This window comes from Taudactylus pleione, unplaced genomic scaffold (assembly GCF_031769625.1).
Source record: "Taudactylus pleione unplaced genomic scaffold, aTauple2 ptg000155l, whole genome shotgun sequence".
NCBI classification, from domain to species: domain Eukaryota; kingdom Metazoa; phylum Chordata; class Amphibia; order Anura; family Myobatrachidae; genus Taudactylus; species Taudactylus pleione.
The window spans coordinates 2,419,077-2,439,670 of NW_028284557.1; the positions used below are offsets into that span (position 1 = coordinate 2,419,077).

The 20,594-nt window shown below is 42.5% G+C and overlaps 1 protein-coding gene across 4 annotated transcripts in view; it reads left to right on the forward strand.

Moving 5' to 3' along the window:
- Positions 1-19,964, forward strand: part of ARHGAP23 (Rho GTPase activating protein 23) — a 78,560-nt gene extending 58,596 nt beyond the window's left edge. For 3 of the 4 annotated variants that reach the window (XM_088474592.1, XM_088474590.1, XM_088474591.1), the window contains exons 17-24: positions 86-164; positions 3,479-3,552; positions 4,804-4,893; positions 7,475-7,600; positions 7,875-7,916; positions 9,915-10,008; positions 14,042-14,073; positions 16,343-19,964. In XM_088474592.1, the coding sequence (XP_088330718.1) occupies positions 86-164; positions 3,479-3,552; positions 4,804-4,893; positions 7,475-7,600; positions 7,875-7,916; positions 9,915-10,008; positions 14,042-14,073; positions 16,343-17,302 (1,497 nt within the window). In that variant the 3' untranslated portion in view covers positions 17,303-19,964. Of the gene's footprint in view, positions 1-85; positions 165-3,478; positions 3,553-4,803; positions 4,894-7,474; positions 7,601-7,874; positions 7,917-9,914; positions 10,009-11,199; positions 11,224-14,041; positions 14,074-16,342 lie in introns of all 4 variants that reach the window. The other variant, XM_088474593.1, reaches the window with a different exon arrangement.
- The last annotated feature ends 630 nt before the right edge of the window (positions 19,965-20,594 follow it).

Below are 20,594 nucleotides of genomic sequence, written 5' to 3' on the forward strand. Positions count from 1 at the left end.
ATGTATCATTCCACATTGGAAACCTAGTAGCCAGAACTCTCACATAGACCTATTTTCTTCCTGATATGTTTGTGTTCTGTTTCAGCGTTGGCAGGACTTGAATGTGGTCAGCAGTTTGCTCAAATCTTTCTTTCGGAAACTTCCCGAGCCGCTCTTCACTGACAGTGAGTATGACGGGCCTTGTACACTGTGCTTGGCGGATGAATACACTGGCTGATGATATGGTACTCTGTGTGGACTAAAGGCAGTGGAGCCTTTTTCCTGTTAGGAACTAGATAAATGTGCTACTACAGAGCATTTCACTTATTGGGGGTATCCACTAAGCGATTTAAACAAGCGATTGCACGATAACGATGTCGTTATCGTGCAATCTCTTGCAAATCGCGCATGCATCGGGCATGTTTTGGATAGAAGCGACCCGCGGTGCGCGTGCCCGCAGGTCGCTTCTGACATCGCCTGTACATACAGGTCAACCTGACGATCTCGTCAGGTTCAGCATGTGCGGGAATGAGGGATGTGCCGGGACTGAACGAGTGAACGTTCAGTCTAGGCACGTCACTAGCTATACAAACGACAGCACGATTGCAATGTTGCAATCGTGCTCTCGTTTGTATATCGCTAAGTGGATACCCACCATTAGAGCTAGGGGGACAAATTGCAGCATTACTCATAGGCACAATCACACATGATACTTTTGGGAACTGGCAACTGGTGGCTGCAGGTAGAAATTCTCATGGTGGGAAATCACATTTCCTTTTATCCAAAAATACTGTTGTAAATAAATAATGCAGATGAGGGAACAACAGGACCGTACCACTGTCATATGTTTTAATGTAATTGGTAAAAATGTGCCTAGGTATATAGTCTCCAATGTAAAGTGCCTGCGAAAGGCAAGAGGTGTTAGTGAAAATATAAGCCAAGGTCAGGTATCTGCTACGTCCATCTCCTTTTGCAGTGTACACCCCAATCCGCCCAGCTCCTCACAAGTTACAATTGGTGAGATTTAACTTACAAAGCAAAAAGTTGTAAATAAGGGTTTAGTCCAAATGTGGGAGCACATAATTTACATTGTACACTCCATGCACAGTGCAAATGTCATTTACTGTATTACCCCCCTGTGCGCCTGGGTGGTTCTCCCTGTGTACATCTTCTCTATTCTCATGAGACACAACCCCAACTGCTTTGCCTGGACAAATCTCCATAAGTTTACTTTGAAAAAATAAAGACCTCAAAAGTTCAACCCCTCCGACTACTTTACAAACATTCCTTTCATTGTATATAACTCGTCAGGATTTCTGATAGTTTACTTTAGTCTTAATCATCACTGTGATTCATAAGAGTGAAGGGACATTGGCTGTTTTTATTACGTGTTGTAATTTTCTGCATGTAAAACTTTCTTCTACAGCAGAGAAAGGGCACATAGAGACACACTTCTACTAATGCCATGTCTTCCCCAACTCAATGCTGGTGCAAAGTCTAGTGTAGGAGCTCCATAAAAATGTACCCTGGTCACCCAGTGGATGTCGTTAGGTCAAGCAGAAGGGGAACAGCGGTGTGTCAAACCCAACATGCTACTACTGCGCTGAACAGCATTGTGACAGTGTCGGCTTGGTTTTCCATCAAGTTTAAACTACTAAACCCCACACGGTACCTATGCAGTGCGGCACTAGCATTCGCATTGGGTTCGACATTTTAAAAGTCACCGTCGTAATGGACCCCAGGAGCCAAAATGTAAATACAGTTGCTGCCTTGTGTATTATGTGGGAATTAGTACTAGATATTCTCACTGCAAATTACATAGCCAGCATCATTTATACAAAAAATAAATGTTTCAAGTGTTTCAAGTTTCCACCTCTTTTCATATAAATAGATGTGAACAGGCTTATCGTTCTGAAGTGCTTGGCCCATAGTAAGCTGTAATGGTCGCCTTGCCTAGGTCACCCCCACCATCTCTCTACATTTTTCAGGGCAAAAAACGTAACTCTTAAAAGTGACGTGCATGTGGTGTGCTCTCTGTGTATTGTCCTCACCTGTAAGGGATATGTGGGTTCCTAATCTGTTAAAGTACCAGGTGTAAAGGAGAACTAAGGCATAAAGGCATCTGTTACCGGAGCTGCGGCTGCTATAATATACAAATGCTAGTGTCAGCCCTGCCCTGGTGCACATTCAGACGTGGGCATCTACAAGTACTGAGACAACCACTTCCTGTGTCTGTGTGCTGCAATACACTAAGGCAGGTTCCATTTCCCCCTCTGACTATGGCCGCTGTGGCTGTGCATTTGGGAATGCAGCCATGTTCACTGACATGCCCATAACACGCCCATGAGACAGACTCTTTTTTTGCATTCATGTCAAACCACTTCCCAGTCACCACTCAGGACCGCCCATCACATTGCCACCCCATTCCTGATACCATCTGACGTGATCTGAACAGCCTCTTTGTGCATACAATCTGTGTAACGCCTGCATACTAGGGGTTTTCTGCATAATCACTCCGCTACATAAATAATTACATTCCGTGCCCCTCTGACTCAGGCCCAAAGACCAAACCCACCAGATATTCCATTCCAGGCCCTTTTATGAGTCTTTTAAAAATATACCCAAACAAAGACTTGCGTTTTCAAGATATTTAATTTGTCCTTATGCTGGACATACACTGCCAGATAAAATGCCTGACACCCTGCAGACATCACGGGCATACACTGTGAAATGTCTCAGTGTATTGGCCCCAATATCTGTGCTACGCCCACCGGGGAGGAGACATTTTCCCGTTGCTTCCCTGTGAAGGGAACAGGGGAAATGTCTGTCTGTCGGCCGCGGCTGGGCATACACTGGCCGCTGCGGCCAACATTACATTTACAAAATATCGCATCAGACAGGCATGCTGGATGATCTGGCATGCCCGATCACTGGATATTTAACCCTCAGTTGCCCATACACAGACTACAATTATCAGGGCAATCCGCGGATATCGGGTTGATCGCCCCAATAATTTAACAGTGTATGCCCAGCATTACCCATTGTTATCAATGTTTTTAGATTATTTTACATTGTGTTGCATAGTTAAATATTCTTCTTCTTTAATGGTACAACTATTATTGTAACTGTTGTCCTTAATGTCTCCTAAGCCTATGAAGCCCATGTAAAAATGTGTATACATGTACATTATACATCTGGTGGACAAGGGGTTAGCCATAATATGGTAAATGACTGGGATTTACTAACAATTAAATAACAATTACACTTGTTTGCTACTGGATTTGGACATGCATTAATAGTTTGGGTTACAATTTAGTTATTCCAGTAGATTTTGGTTTTGCCTTTTGCATAGTGAGGACATAGTTTCCTTAGCATGGGGGATGTTATGCTCTATTTTGTCACCTAGAAGGAAGAATCCTGTTTGAATTGATAGCAGAGGGATGAGCTCCCCCAGTCTAATAGATGCATGTTTACAGTACATTATCCATTTCTTTTGCAGATAAATACAATGAGTTTATTGAGGCAAATCGTTTGGACGACTCTAGGGAGAGGTTGAAAAGGCTTCGCAAACTGGTAGTGTACATTTTCCTATAGTTCCACACCTACTCCTGTATCATTCCTTCTCTCCATCTTTCTTACACCTAATATTAGGTACTATTATGTTATATTCATTGTGTGTAATATCTAGATCACAGAAAAGCATAAGAAGGGTTGCTACTAGATTCAGGCAGAATCGTTTTGCAACCAAGAGCCATGTTTAAAGTTGGTTGTGCGAAGATCTTGAAATAAGCACTAGGTTATCCATGTTGTTGGATAATGTTAAATTTAAATGTTGCAATGTGTTTAATAAACATTTCACACATCAAAATACAACATGATTGTCCATGCATTGCATACTTCCATTATCATACTGTAGTTTTCATTGCAAGAAGCAAGCTTCGTAGCAAGGGCAACTAAAAACACATTCACTATACAGAGAAAATGTATATACAGTGAACATAGTGCCTAAGTTTTATGTGTGAAGACAAATCTTCTTCATTAGCAGCAATACTGTAACTGGACAAAACCAAGTCTTACTTTGTCATCCACGGCCCGTCATCTGTGCTGCAGATAATTGTGAAACACTCGGAATGGATGTTTTCCCTAAAGACTGATGATTTTCAGATTCTGTGAAATCTTTGATCACCATCTGGCGAGCACAGACCTGAATCCTAAGAGGGTGGTTTATCACAGCAAAACAAGGCCTACATAAACTACAGTATAACTTCAACTGACATGTTGTGGCATTCTTACAAAAAAAAAGAAAGAAACTGGTGATAAACAGTAATGTCATTGCAGGAAAATGTACAAATTAAGACATTAGTGTAATCTAGCTTTTTTGAACTGCTGACAAATACAATTTTGTTTTTATTTCTCTTAACTCTTGATGAATTACTGTAGTCAAAATAGAAATCCTTGGTAAAAGTTTTAACATTCAAGTTTAATATTAGACTTGACCTTAAAAAAAAAAAAAACCTTGTCTTGCGGTCAGCATTTGTTCATTTTTTTTTTGTCTTTTAATTTAGTTTCACAGCTGAACTACGCTGTGCACTGGAGCCTGTGTTTTCTGTTTGCGCCATTTCATTTATACGCATTGAAGAAGAATTTGTTTCAGTATGATTTGCTGATTTGAAGTGGAACTGTTCACTATTCCGTTATGTGTCTCCGTAAAAAGAACTGTGTAATAAGAATTTGTTAAAGTGTACTTATCCTCAGTTTACATTTGGTTTCCTGTCTCCTATTGTTCTCTGGGCCCACTAGAAAGCTATTTTCTTTTATTTGCAGATCAGAGAACTCCCTGCCTACTATTATGAGACATTGCGCTTCCTTGTCCGACACCTGAAGACCGTAGCTGACCACTCGGAGAAAAACAAGGTGGAGAGTTTCTTTCTGGCAGAATTAGGCTTAGGAACTCTCATAATAAATGATAACTGTGATAGAGAGAGGGCGAAGAAGCCGCCATTCTCAAAACTATATAAGAGATGGTTCACAAAGACATAAATTATAATCAGAATTATAGAAAAAGTTTATCCATATAACCTTTATAGCTCAGATGAGAAAAATTAGTGTCTCACTCATTATAAAGTATCTCTGCTTGGGGGGAATTCAATTGTTAATGGGCACCTATTAGTTATTGCATATGTCGCGCCAAAATGCACCAGGATTAGACGCATAAAGCGGCTAATCCTGAGCAAAGTACTAGGCACTCTGCGTGTGGGTACCCAAAAGCCTGACTTTTCGCAGATCTACGCTGGCCATCTCAGGAGGGTGTGAGCAGAATAATGGGTGCCCGCGACACTCTTGCCCCTCAGCAAAACCATTGAATTGCTCCTGAAACAAATAAATCCCCCCCCCCAACCCGACTTCATAAACAAATAACTGGAGATCGATTAGATTAAGGCAGAGGTTCCCAAACTTTTTTGAATCACGCACCCTAGAGCAATCAGCATTGTTTTCAAGGCACCCCTAAAACAAAATTTTGAGAAAAATTCAGAAGATGCTGCCACTAATGGTCCTGTTAGGACACACGGTGGGTTATCAATCCATTCTCATGTATAGGTCCTCTGTAACTTGTCTGGGATACTTCTGCTGACCAGGAGCTGCTGTCACTGGTAGTGTTGTTCATACACACCATGGGGCATCGATCCTGTATCTGAGTGCCCCTGCTGGTGTAGGAAGTGCAGCCAACGGGGGAGTTGTTAGAACATACCATGGGGCATCTATCCTTCCATAGGGGTATTCACTGGTGGTTATTTAGGTGTTGTGACCGTGGTTGGGTCTCCTGCGTAGTGTGTTGCAGCTGAACTGCATTCACACATCCACTTCCTGATCACACGGTGCTGCGGCCGCTGGCTGCAGGTGCTGGGTGATGCTTACTCCTCATGGGCAAGATGGTGATGGAGTTGGTTAATGTTTCTGAGAGGTTGTAGATGTGCCCTAACAGGCCTACTTCAGGGAGTATAGTGTGACAAATAATAGCACTACAACCTCAATTACTACAATTTCTAAAAATATGTTTGTCCCAGTGTATATGTTGCTACCACAAAATATCTGCCTCACAAACCCTTTTAGGGGCAAGCACATGATTTCTAAAGGGAGGTATCCTGCTTCATTTCAGAACAAAGCACAATAAATACATATAATTAGAAAAATACATTACATACAATTTTAAATAATAAAAAAAGAATGAGCCATAAAGTTAAACTGATACATTCAAAAATCCACATCAATATTAGCCTGCCTGAAATATATTAACCTTGACCATCTTACCAAATCAATACCTTGTAAAGTCTACAAAGTGAATATTAATCTCTCCTCACTTTCAATTAAATTAATAGAATAGAATTCATGTTACCCACCTAATGTGTCACATGACTTTCATCAGCCAAGCAAAATAGGACAAGTACTTTTGCTGTATTTAATTTTCCTAAAGTCACAAAAACACTAGAGCCAAAACATAAATCATGGTCTTAATCTAAAATATAAGTAACAATAATGGTGTCCATTTTGCTGAAGCCCAAAGTTCATTAAAACATAGACAGATCACCACAAAAAACGGTCTTAAGCCGGGTACACACTAGACGATATGTCGTCCAATCCAGCGGATCAGACAACATAACGTCCACATCGGCCAGTGTGTAACGGCTATGTGTGCTCCCGCACGTCATCAGCGACATCGTCCGTCGGACCTGCATACAGGTCTATCATCAGCGGGGGCCATGCTGCCAAATGCAGCATAGCCCCCGATGTTGCCCTCGGCAAGTGTGTACGCAATTGCCGATGCCGGCACCCCCATCGGGACCCGCCACAACGAGACACCGGCTGGGTACACAACATTAAGTGTGTACCCAAAATTAGACAAAGGGGCCGATTCTGAATTGGGAGCAAAGCAAACGAAAATCAAGTAACTGTGCACCTTGGTAAAACCATGCTGCACTGCAGGTGGGGCCGATGTAATATGTGCAGAGAGATTTAGATGTGAGAGGGGTGTGTCCAAACTCGAAAATTAATTGAAGTGTAAAACTACAGCTGTCCAGCATTTGTGGGCTACAGTACAAGCTAAAACAACCAGTATTTACCCTGCTATAAAAATAATAAAGGTATTTACACCCCTTTCATTGCAGAATGGTTTGTCCCAGAAACATAGTTGCTTTCTTTTTTTGCTTTGATTCCATCTCCAAATAAGCCCCAAAGTGTTATAGGTTCCTAAATACAGACAGAAACAGTTCCCTCCTTCTAAATTACAGAACTTGGTGTCTGCTCCTCAAGCCTTTTACGATGTTCCTGTTAGGTATGTATAGTGTAGGCAGCTTTTTATGAGTTCGACTAACACGTAAATAATGCAGTGATGTCACTAGTTTATATTGTGTTTCTGTAATTATTCATTCAGTTCACATTATGGCTGCATTCACTGTGTGCAGGTGATGAATACACTCATGTCTTCTCTCTGACTTAGATGGAGCCTCGAAATCTGGCCTTAGTCTTTGGCCCTACACTGGTTCGTACATCTGAGGACAATATGACAGACATGGTGACACACATGCCAGATCGCTATAAGATTGTAGAAACACTCATCCAACATGTGAGTAACGATTGTGTATGCAATAAGCGTGCCAGAAATATTTACAGGAATTTATGAACAATATTGTACCCCTACCAGAGGTACTATATCACCATGAGTTCTGTGGTCATGGAAAGCTATAAGGCCTGGTTGTGTAAGATGCAGTATGAATGAGAACTGCTGTGTAATGTCGTATCTCCTACTTTCTAAACATATCGTGCTATGTAGATGTAATGTTCTATAATCCGTTCATCCAGTGTATTCTGTTATCTCTCTTCCCCTCCCCTTGCTACAGTCTGACTGGTTCTTCAGTGAAGAGCATGAAAAAACTGAAAAGGTAAATATTGCAGGCAGTGAGACATTGCTGAGGAATGCGGAAAATCAAGTCACTTATCCGTATTCCATGCAAGTCATTTTTCAGATTTTTCTCAGGTTCTTATCTATATTTTTTTATCTTTCTATTCCTCTCCCACCATTTTATAGGTTTAGCGGTCTTACCTGTTCTCAATCTATACCACTTATCTGTTCTCCATTTTACATTATCGCCCTTTATCTTCATATATGCTTATCCTTCATATTATATTACTTATCTATTGTACGTTTTATCTTACTTTTCCTCCTTCTTGCACACTCAACTGTCATACATTTCATACTTTTAGTTGTCCTCACCTTTCCTCTATTTTACATTCTCATATGTTATTACACATACAACCTGTTCTCTATCTCACATTTTTACCAGCACACTATGTCCCTCATACCTACCTATCCTCCATCTCACATACTTACCTGCATATTGTTTCTCATCCCTGCTTGTTTTTTGCCATCTCGCATTTTTACCTGCCCTCTGCGTCCCTCATACCTACGTGTCCTCCATCTCACATTCTTACCTGCACGCTTTGTACCTCATACCTACGTGTCCTCCATCTCACATTCTTACCTGCCCTCTGCATCCCTCATACCTACGTGTCCTCCATCTCACATTCTTACCTGCATGCTTTGTCCCTCATACCTACCTGTCCTCCATCTCACATTCTTACCTGCATGCTTTGTCCCTCATACCTACGTGTCCTCCATCTCACATTCTTACCTGCCCTCTGCATCCCTCATACCTACGTGTCCTCCATCTCACATTCTTACCTGCATGCTTTGTCCCTCATACCTACCTGTCCTCCATCTCACATTCTTACCTGCATGCTTTGTCCCTCATACCTACCTGTCCTCCATCTCACATTCTTACCTGCCCTCTGCGTCCCTCATACCTACGTGTCCTCCATCTCACATTCTTACCTGCACGCTTTGTACCTCATACCTACCTGTCCTCCATCTCACATTCTTACCTGCCCTCTGCGTCCCTCATACCTACGTGTCCTCCATCTCACATTCTTACCTGCATGCTTTGTACCTCATACCTACCTGCCCTCTGCGTCCTTCATACCTACGTGTCCTCCATCTCACTTTCTTACCTGCACGCTTTGTACCTCATACCTACCTGTCCTCCATCTCACATTCTTACCTGCACACTTTGTCCCTCATACCTACCTGTCCTCCATCTCACATTCTTACCTGCCCTCTGCGTCCTTCATACCTACGTGTCCTCCATCTCACATTCTTACCTGCACGCTTTGTACCTCATACCTACCTGTCCTCCATCTCACATTCTTACCTGCCCTCTGCATCCCTCATACCTACGTGTCCTCCATCTCACATTCTTACCTGCACGCTTTGTACCTCATACCTACCTGTCCTCCATCTCACATTCTTACCTGCCCTCTGCATCCCTCATACCTACGTGTCCTCCATCTCACATTCTTACCTGCCCTCTGCATCCCTCATACCTACGTATCCTCCATCTAACATTCTTACCTGCCCTCTGCATCCCTCATACCTACGTGTCCTCCATCTCACATTCTTACCTGCACGCTTTGTACCTCATACCTACCTGTCCTCCATCTCACATTCTTACCTGCCCTCTGCATCCCTCATACCTACGTGTCCTCCATCTCACATTCTTACCTGCCCTCTGCGTCCCTCATACCTACGTGTCCTCCATCTCACATTCTTACCTGCCCTCTGCGTCCCTCATACCTACCTGTCCTCCATCTCACATTCTTACCTGCACACTGTGCCTTCACACTGTACCTCACACATACAAGTTTTTCTGTGTTACACTATTTTGCTTATCCACAGCCCACATTCTTATCTGCCAAAGATCTCACCATCTTATCTGTCTACAGTGACCCTGTTGTTACCTGTTCTCAGTCAGAATTGTTTAAATATTTTTCTCACATTTGACCTTAAGCATGAGCACCATTTTTTGATAATGTTATGTTTTTAGACTCCAGTGGATGAGTCAGATTCCCAGTCTGTACCAAATATTGAACATCTTCTGCCAAATATCGGACGGACGATAGCACCTGGAGACACCTCAGGTGAGTTCTAAGGTCATTTGGTTGATGGGCAAATCAGAAAGAACAATGGTTTTGGGGAGAGCAGGAAATCCTTTATGAAGAGCAAAACTGTCTCTTCACAGAGCAAATACAGCCATGGACCAGCTGTATGGTCTCCATTTGCTGGAATGTACCTAGATTTCTATAGGGCAAAATGACTGCATTTACAGAGGAGAGGAAGTTTAAACAAGCAGAGGGGAAGAGTTAGTCGTAGTAGAGGTGAAGTCTTGAGGCACTATCCATTAAGGGACCACAGGGGTGGAAGTTCCACTCCAGGGTTCCCAATATTTCTAATTACCCTAGGCACCAAACCATCGAAGGTCGGAAAGAACCACAAACTTGGGATATTTAGGTTGGGACCAATCATGGTGAGCTGGTTTCCATTATCTTTTGTGATGGAAACCAGCTCACACTGACTGTCACTGGAGCTGGTTAAGAATTTGAGGTGGGGAATTACACAAAGCACTCTGTACATGGTAGACTTTTTTTATATATATTTTTTTTATTATTACAGGCGAGGCGGCCAGTGTGTCGGTGCCAGTTGGGTGACATTAAAAGTATAGGCCTTCAGCAGAGAATAGCATTACTAGGAACAATGTGCAATATAACACACAGCATCATATACACAAATGTGTGATGCATGTAATAAACAATCCTGATATCCCCCCTTCTCTCATGAGTTGTTTATGCCATAGATGAGGCTAAACCAAACAGCATTTCTAGAGGAAAACAAAGACTATTCAATTGAAAGGGGTGGAACGAAGGGGTTAGGAGGTTGGACCTTAATGTGATATTTACAGTGCACATCCTAGAGCTTATTCTGCTTCTCCTGTGAAGGGGAGAGAGTGCAGAGTCATGGACCTTTATCTGCGCTTGGCCGATCATTGTGATGTACAGGCACAAACCCAAAGTTTTGCTTTGCGCATAAGGTTAACGTAATAAATGTTTTGTTAAATTTCCTTCTTAGTGTCTATTACCCTCACACGTGACACTCTATGTAGGTATTGTAGACTGATGTCATAAAGACACATCCCTCTTAAGAGTCTACTCATGGTGTAGCCGAAAACCCTGACCCATCCTGGCATGTTGTGACCTCAAATAATTCCCAGCCTTTCTTCCTTTCCTCCTTCTCCCTGAATCTGCTCTTCCTTCTCCTCCTATCTCTTCTCTCAGCGGATCTTCTGCAGCAGTGAACGGGTATGGTTTGGTTTCTACCGCTTCTCCTTCTAATCACTAGGGTGGTTGTAAGAGAGATGGAAGCTGTACTACATACGGCTAGGTGGAAATGGGAACAGATAACCATTAATGGATAGATGAGGATTATGCTGAGTCTGGTGAGAGATTTATCTAGGAGAATCTCCATCGGGGATGTGACTGTTCTGAGATAAACGATATGAGTATTGAAATTTACCACAAGAAGAGGGGCAAACATTAGTGACAGTGGTTCACAGGAATAGAGGTTTTAATGCAGATGATTAAACTTTCTTCATCTCTCTTATTTCCACCCATTGCCCAGGGGTTTAACACATCTTATGGCTGTTACTGTGTGGCGTTGTCACGCTGATGTCCTGTGTTACTTGGCTCTCACACACTTACAGAGTGGCCCCAGCAAGATGTTTGCAGGCTCCTCCACAATAAATACATTGTATGTTCACAGTGTCCCTGATTATGCCCAAAACTCCTCCCATCTATTCTTTTTAAACCCCACAGCATTACTCACCCAGCCTTAATCGCCAATCCTCTGTCTTTCTTCTGACCATACTGCCCCGAAACACCCAGTACCTGTAACTAGCTCAGCGTCACTTGTACCATTCTCACTGCTATTACCTTCCATTGTTTGTCTTCATACCTCCTGCATCTTCATTTTCTCTTCACTGTCCTCCCCACCATAAATGGATATTTGTATTAAAAATGAGCATTATTTATGATTGGACTTACTGAGGATACAATTGTCTGACCGTCTCTGCGTGGTATTGCTGCAGTTGTTCTCCGTAGCTTTTCTTTCTCTGGCTTATGGGCTTGTCACTTTTCAGTGTATATGTGCCTGTATGACCACTAGTTAGTGGATAGTTTCCTGATGAACAGAAATGCATCCCGAGTAATCTGCTGGCAAAATCCTAGCGCCCATAGATCCATTGAGCCTTAGGATGTTTTGCCAATGCTGCCCCCATGGAGAATGCCATAAAGTACTGGAGATATGTTTTTTCTGTCTTCTTTTGGTACTTCATTGCTGTATGTGTTTACTGCACAGGAATAAATTTTATCCTTAGCAGTTGCATCATGTTCAGTTTGGAAGACGACAAGTACTTTGCTGAGCGAGACTGACTGGACTAGCAGAGCCCTCGCTGTGAGTGCAGAAAAGCATATTGCAAGGAGACACGGAGGGGCTGATAGAGAGCAGATCTGTGCCTGCTTTATGCCAGGAGATGTGGCTTATTATTGTTACTAGTAAATCCTGAAGTTACAGTACACAATATAGTACTTAAAATGACCAGTCATTACAAACATCCATTTTCTTCCCCTTAAAAAAAGAAAAATCAAAAACATTTTCTTGCCATGGCATGAATGCAGACATTAGTAAAATGATGTAAATAGATCACATTAATAATATAAAATATAGTATCAGTGGTAGGGATCAAAAAGCAGCTGCTGATGGTCATCAGTGCGTCAAGCACCCACAAGATATATACCTCCTGCTAGACGCGTATGCGCCTCTCGCTGGTCTACGTGAATGGTATTTGCCTGTTCATGCCCTTTCTGCAAAATGCAATCTGCATATGGATGGACGCTGCAGCCAATGATATGGAGACTAATCTACTACAGTCACACTTTGTTTTGTGTTATTTTCAAAACCAAAGAATACTGATAGTTGTTATGATGTTGTATTATCCTTTGTGTTATAATCTCTGAATACACTGTAATTTATCCCCATCCCATCATGTGTTTATAATCTCATTATTCTGCCCCAACCTACCTCTTGTTCTACTCTTCTCTCACTCTCTGAGAACTCAGCCATGCTGGAGGGGCCTGCATTGTTCCCTTGCGTGTAGTCCATGTGTTTGTGTCTGTGTATGATCAAAATATATATATATATATAGATATATATAGCAACTCCCATGGACAGTTTGGTTATTCTAGACCTGACTGGCCCCAAATCTCAGCATGTGTGTGTGCCCAAAACATCCAGCAGTCCTGTTCGATATCTGTTCGGGATCAACCCGATGTTGGCTGGAAAAATAAGGTCAGCTGATCATGATCGGCCAGTGTATGTGTGGTCATCACCTATGCCCAATCTGACGTTAATTGCCCGACTTGAGCAACTGGAACCATCCAATTCAGTCACCCACAGATGCTGGTTGCTGGGCACTCAGGCTGAGTGAATGGGCTTGCCTATGTAGACACTGCTTTAGCAGTAAATACAAGAATGTATCCATTTGTCTGCAACAAATGAACATTTTGTAATGTCAGCAACTACATTTTCTGTAGCTTGACAATAAGATAACTTTGGATTACCCCATGGTCCCAATAAAAGTATATTTTCCTCTGAACTTGTCAACCTTTGAACACATCCTGATAGTAGAAAGGTAAAAGAAAATGGGGGAGATGTACTAAGCTCTGGAGGGTGATAAACTACCAGCCACTCGGCTCCTAACTGTCATGTTACACCCTGTGTTTGAAAAATGACAGGAGCTGATTGGTTGGCAGTTTATCACTCTCCAAATTTATCACTTTCCAGAGCTTAGTGCATCTGCCCCAATGTCTTCATTGGAAAGACAAAAATGTTAAACAATAATGTAAAAGATACACATTCAGGTAAGTACTTTTAAAAGGAAGCACTCTCTGTGTTGTGTCTGTGATGTATTGTGTTAACCATATGTTGTGGGTTGTTGGTGACCCATTTGTGCTGTGTTTAAGAGAAAAGAGTAAAGGGGGATGGAAGATTAGAATGATTTGCCTGCAGGATAATATGGGGGACTTGGTACACATCTCACTCTCTCCTCTGCTTTCATTTCAGATTCGACCAACAGTGATTCTGCCAAAGCCAAGGTGAGAATACTGGGAGGAGCAGAGGGTTTTTTATTTAAGCAGAAATAGACTTGTCCTATATAAATTCAATATGATAATTTAATGAAAGCATCCAGTGATTCTATTAATACAGGACATTTTAAAAGCACAACATTGGCTTTGGTCACACACTGCCCCTCGATTTGAGCAAGCTCTACTTAATTTCCTCCAAAGCACATGCCTCTGTGTTTCTAGAGGAACTCATATGTACAGGCAGCTGGGAGTTGGGTGGAGCGAGGATGTTCGTGGCTAGGCATGCATCTATTCGCCTAGGTTTTTAGACCAGGGCCAAATTAAGATTTCATTTTGCAGTTAATTTATTATAATGAGATAAAGAGGTGGTTGGAGCACATTTTTAGAGGTATACCTTACAAGGATAGGGGCAGTAAGGATATTTTTGTGTTCTTCAAAAAGACTTGAAGTAATGGGGTCTTGTCCTACACTTCTAGTTGGACGCATCGTCCATCTTTCCGTTGCACTTACTGTATATGCTTGTTTCTTGCTCACTAAAGCTGGGTACACACTTAACGATGTGTACCCAGCAGATGTTGTGAGCGGCGGGGGGTCGCGGCATCGGCAAGTACACACACACACACTTGCCGCTGCCGGGAACGAGGGCCATGCTGCATTCGTCAGCATGGTCCCCGCTGACTATAACACCCGTCGAACCTGCAGATCCGACGGGCAATGACGCTGACGATGCGTGGGAGCGCGCATAGTCAGCAACATAGCGGGTACACACTCGCCGATGTGGAAGATATGTAGCCCAATCCGCCGCATCGGACTACATATTGTCTAGTGTGTACCCGGCTTGAGTATTGTAAAGAAAGAACTTCACATACAGATGTGCCCTCGTACACCTAGGGTTCTAAGGGGGGGAATTCATACATTCAGATGTATAAGTTACACATTACAATGTCTTTTGTACGGAGATTACACCGAGTAGGGGGGTTTACAAGCGGTTCAGATTCCAATCTAAATGACGCAAACTTTCCTGTTACTGGCCTGCGCCAGCACATGCGTGAGACACGCCTCACTGATCCACTGCAGCCATGAGCTTCAGGTACACTTCTCACACACTAGACTGTTTCACATTTCATTGTGCACATAGACCCCCTGCGTGTCCCAACATGAAAAAGGTGATTCTCTCATCAAAGTGCCATTATCACAATATGTAACCTCATTGTGACAGGAAACCCTTCTTACCTCAGCCTGATACAGGCAGAGTTACCTACAGCTAGGAATTACATTTATTCATTTAGCCGTGGTAAATTACTGCGTGATAATTGATTTCCCGGGGCTCCACTTGGCCTCGAAGTCCGGCTGTCTGCAGTACTTATCAGGGATTTTTTTTGGGACCTCAGCCGACTCCAAACAATCCATGATACCTAGCCTATTTTCGGGAAGCCGCCCACGAAAACACGCACGTACGTGAACACACCACGAATTCTATATGTATTCACCAGAAAACAGATTCTTTTTTGTTAATTGGGGGGCGGGGGGGAGAAATGGGCTCTAGTTGAATTGCCCTTAGCTAAAAAATTGGGGTGGCTGTGTTTGAAAAATAACAGGAGCTGATTGGTCAGTTCTTTATCTCCATCCACTTTCTCTCTCTCTCTCTCCAAGGCTTAGTACAAAGACCCTCTAGCCTCAATATGCCCTGTGTTTATGAGACACCTGGCGTGAGTGAGCCGCCAGGTGCCATACGACTCGGCTTGCGCTGGGCAACTTTTACACCCAAAAATGCGTCTTAGTTGCAAACTGATGCGACATGCCACTTCATGAGATTGCACTGAGTAATTTGACATGCAACACTTTTATATGTGTGTGCGTCTGAGTCTGTATACAAAGCACAACGGTACTTGGCGTGGAAAAAAAAAAAAAGCCGCAGCCGCACTTTGCATATAGATTCAGAATCAGTCGCACACAGATATGCAAGTGTCGTATATTAAATTAATCAGTGCAGTCTCGTGAAACGACTTGTAGCATTTAACGCGAAAAAGCCGATCCTAGCAAGCAGAGCCGCACGGGACTTGGTGTGCAGAGAAGGACTTGATAGGTAACTGGACTGCAGAATCGGGGCGTTCCGCAGTGCATACTGAGTGCGTTTTGTCAGTGAATGCCCAACAGGGTTAGCTCAGATCATAATGACAGCACTTGCATGGCTGCAGACTTTTTCTTTTTTATTACTTTCATCATTCTGAATGTAGTTTGGCTGAATTGGTAGCTAATCCTGCTGGGTTTTTTTCAGGCCTCTCGAAAGGAGATTTATGCCCGCGATATCCTGTCAATTCCCTTCATTTCGGCAGTCAACCGTAAACGTAGGAAGCGGAGAGATGAAAAGCGCTTTGGGAGCAGCACAGAAGAGGATGACTCTGAGCAGGAGGTGGCACGGGTGGGGCAGCCCGAACAAGATGTTGAGGTCATAGAAAAGCAAAGAGAGGCCAGTGAATCCCAAGAGCCAGTGTGTTTAAAGTCCCCGGATCAAAAGCTGGCAGGGGCAGGGGACACTGAAGCGGAGAGTAAAGATCCTGGGAGTAGGTGGGTGGCTCCTGTAGAGGAGAGGATACCTGCAGATGCCCGTTCTATTGTCTCTGGATACTCCACTTTGTCTACGTTGTGCTCAGAGCCTGCTTCTAGTGTTCGGGGTGGGGATGAGGCAGATGATGAGCGAAGTGAATTCAGCCACATGGAAACTGACACGGAGCTGGGAGGAGGAGGAAGAGAAACAGAACGACCACGTTCGCAGGACTCGTTCACCTCTCAGAGGCTAATTCCTGGGGATACATTAGCTCGTAAAAAACTGGGTAAGGGTAAACTTGAAACCTCTGAGGAAACAGTGTCTTCTCATTCTCGTACAACACAGCGCTCAAGACCAGCGGCAGATGATCTTTGCATGGCAGCAATGCGTAAGCCTGGCTCCCCAGAAACTCGCCGTAGGAAGAGTGCCTGGCGTCGGCACACTGTGGTGCTCCCAGGACAGCTAACTGATCTTAATTTTAATGACTGGAAGGAGCCAATCCTTGGAGCAACAGCAGCTTCTGAACCTAGTGCCCGATTAAGTGGGGGAGCCTGGGCAGAGGGGAGGGATTCTGGGCTCAGTAGCTTGGAATCCCAAAAAGCCAAAAACCCAGCAGTTCAAGAACCTGTAGCCAACAAGGGGTCCAAATCTCAAAATCCTTCTCTTCCTGGGCTCCGCCATTATTTGTAACCAAATTTGGCAAACTTCTGCTGTTATCATAATGAGGTGTGTGGTGGTTTCTTCATATCATGAGCAAACAGCCTGCACTCATGCACCACATACATCTGTCTGACCACAGTATCATGGCTTTAGGCAGTGTGGGAAGGATTCTTATATACAGGAGTTGCTTTTTATGTTCTTTATTGTTCTGAAATAATGTTTGCCCATGTGGTGCCATTGTCATCAGAATACGTCCCTACCTCTTCTTTCCTAGCAACTAACTTAATCCCTTTTGGCATTGACCAAATACAGTAAAGGAGATAGCAGGGTCTGTAAATGAGACCTATTACTGCAGTGTCTCCCCCATGTTGTAGGATAATTATTGGGTATTCTGTTTATTAGAATAGATAGACCTCACTCTACGCAGCAACTCATTCCATACAGAGGAGATGTGAACGAATCACAGAACTTTGCAACAAGACACCCCTATATTGCTCCATGGACTCTCGTGCCTTATTGCATTTTTTTTTTTTAACATATTTCAATCCTTTTCCCAATCAGACTATTGTCTGAAGGTGAACAGCAGCATGTGCGCACAACAAATGGATAATAGATATTGGCCACTATATATTTGTATTAAACATACTATGCATAGTGACAACAATATTCTATATATTAATAAGCCTAGCACTGTACGTCTCGTGCACCAGCAGTTTGGAGAAGTTCTTATTCAGCCTTGTTGCAGGGAACAGTTAGAAGGAAGAAAGAGAGAATGCCACAATTGTACTCCCATTACTACAACCAAAGCCTGGGCTTTGCAGGTCAGTATCTGAGTACCTTTAATAATACACCGGAAAGTCATACTTTGGCTTTAGAGAAGCTTAGTCTTCATAACACACTACATTCATGTTATTCCAACAATGCAATTGTAGTCAGTTCATGAGTGGCATTTCTGTAGAGTAAATGTAAAATTCTAACAGTGTCAGCAGGGCTGGGGCGTCCGGGCCATGCAACTAAATTACTACAATATCTACACTCATGTAGCTTTAAATTCACTTAGAAGTTAATGTTAAAAGCCCTCTAGCCTGAAATGTGTTCATTGCCTAATGCCCACTAGTGGGGAATGTATATACAAGACCTTTTATGTTACTCCACTCTACAGGCAACGTGCAGACCTGGGAATTGTCTATCACTTCCTTGCCTGCTCTATATCACGGTTGTGGGAAGCACTACTGACATGGTGTCATACCCATCCTTACTGAAGTCATGAACACACCTTACAATTAGACCCCACTCACAAATTATTTAGGATTATTACACATGGATAATCCATCTAGATGGAGAGAAGATTGACACAGACAGACAAATTGCAGTCTATGGAATCTTGTACCAAACCAGCCTCTTTAGGAACACGTTCATATATAGTAGTCTTAATATGCCTATTGCCTATAATATGCCTATTATTATTATACATCTTTTTCATTTGTCTAAGAAATAAAAATGTAAAGGTAGGGTTAGTTGTGCCTTTAGCCTACTTACTGTTAGGGGCAGCACTATTTTGCCTAAGGGGTACAATGAAACCTGAAACACTGGGAGCTTTGTACCCATCAAGTGCTGCTGAGGGAAAAGGCCCAGAACCATTGTACCACGCTCTCCAAGATTTTATCCATGATTATCCTCCTTATTCTGGCCAATGGGAGTGCAGCATCGCTAAGCTATGTTTACAAATGAAGTCTCTTGATGCATTACAGGTATGGGATTTTCAAGTGTTAGCCTTTTCCACAGAAATAATCCACACTTGTTACTACACATATCTTGTCATATAATGTGATCTGATAAATGGTGCTGTCTTTTAGTTCAGGGATTTACAATACATACATGATGATGTCTCCCAGACAATACATGTATGCTGTGATGTTCTGTACTAGTAAGATCTAATGACAGGTCTGCTTTACAGGTCACCCTAAAAGACAGTATTGTCCAGGAATAAACATTTACAATTTATATTTATACCACCAGCTTTGAGCACAGGCCAAAACTTGCATTATAGCAAGTCAGATGTATAAGTTACACATTACAATGTCTTTTGTACGGAGATTACACCGAGTAGGGGGGTTTACAAGAGGTTCAGATTCCAATCTAAATGACGCAAACTTTCCTGTTACTGGCCTGCGCCAGCACATGCGTGAGACACGCCTCACTGATCCACTGCAGCCATGAGCTTCAGGTACACTTCTCACACACTAGACTGTTTCACATTTCATTGTGCACATAGACCCCCTGCGTGTCCCAACATGAAAAAGGTGATTCTCTCATCAAAGTGCCATTATCACAATATGTAACCTCATTGTGACAGGAAACCCTTCTTACCTCAGCCTGATACAGGCAGAGTTACCTACAGCTAGGAATTACATGCTCTATGCTCACTGTCCTTGTGCTGTGTTGGTGAAACATGCATAATGGTTCACTCAAACATTTATACTGTAGTAGCTGTATATATAAACACATGTATCTATATATAAAATTGTTGCTTACTATACTACCTAAGCAGATTATGCCTTCTAATGCAGTTAATGACATTTGTTGGAAGGAGTAATGGTTTGCACCACAAAATAACTTCATGTTGCAAAATCCCTGGCCATTCCTGTCTCTCTAAATCTGGCCATCCACTATACAATTTTCTGTCAGATATCTGTCCAATCTGGCTGGTTGGAATGAAAACCTGGTAATGTATGGGCGCAAATGACAATCGTCCACTTGCTCACAAACACTGGAAAATAGCCAAATATGGTTGTTCAGACAAATTGGTTAAAACACTCAAATTTAACCAATTTGAACTATTTTTTTTGTCCTTTTTTCAGTGTTTAAACCCATATGCCCGACTGTCATTTGCTCCCATACACTACCAGGTTTTTATTCCAACCAGCCAGATTGGACAGATATCTGACAGAAAATTATATAGTGTATGCCCAGCTTAACCTTCTACCACTTTGATGAAATCTGGGAGCAGGATTTCACATCAGAAAAACATTTCCTCAGACAAACTCTACTTGGGATTCACATGTCAGATTTTAAGAAATATTTTCTCCTAGCAATTAAATTACTGGAAATATAACTTTTTAATTAAGACTATGTGATTTAAAAATGAACTTTTTGGTGGCCTATTTATTAAGGTTTTTTTTTTTATAGAATTATGTAAAAACTGCAGTTTCTGCATAATTTTATGGTTTGTTGCTATGTACTAATAGCCAGGAGGTTTCACAGAACTCTCCGGCAGAGGACTAATTAGCGCGGCCGATTACAGTCTCCAGTGTTATCAATG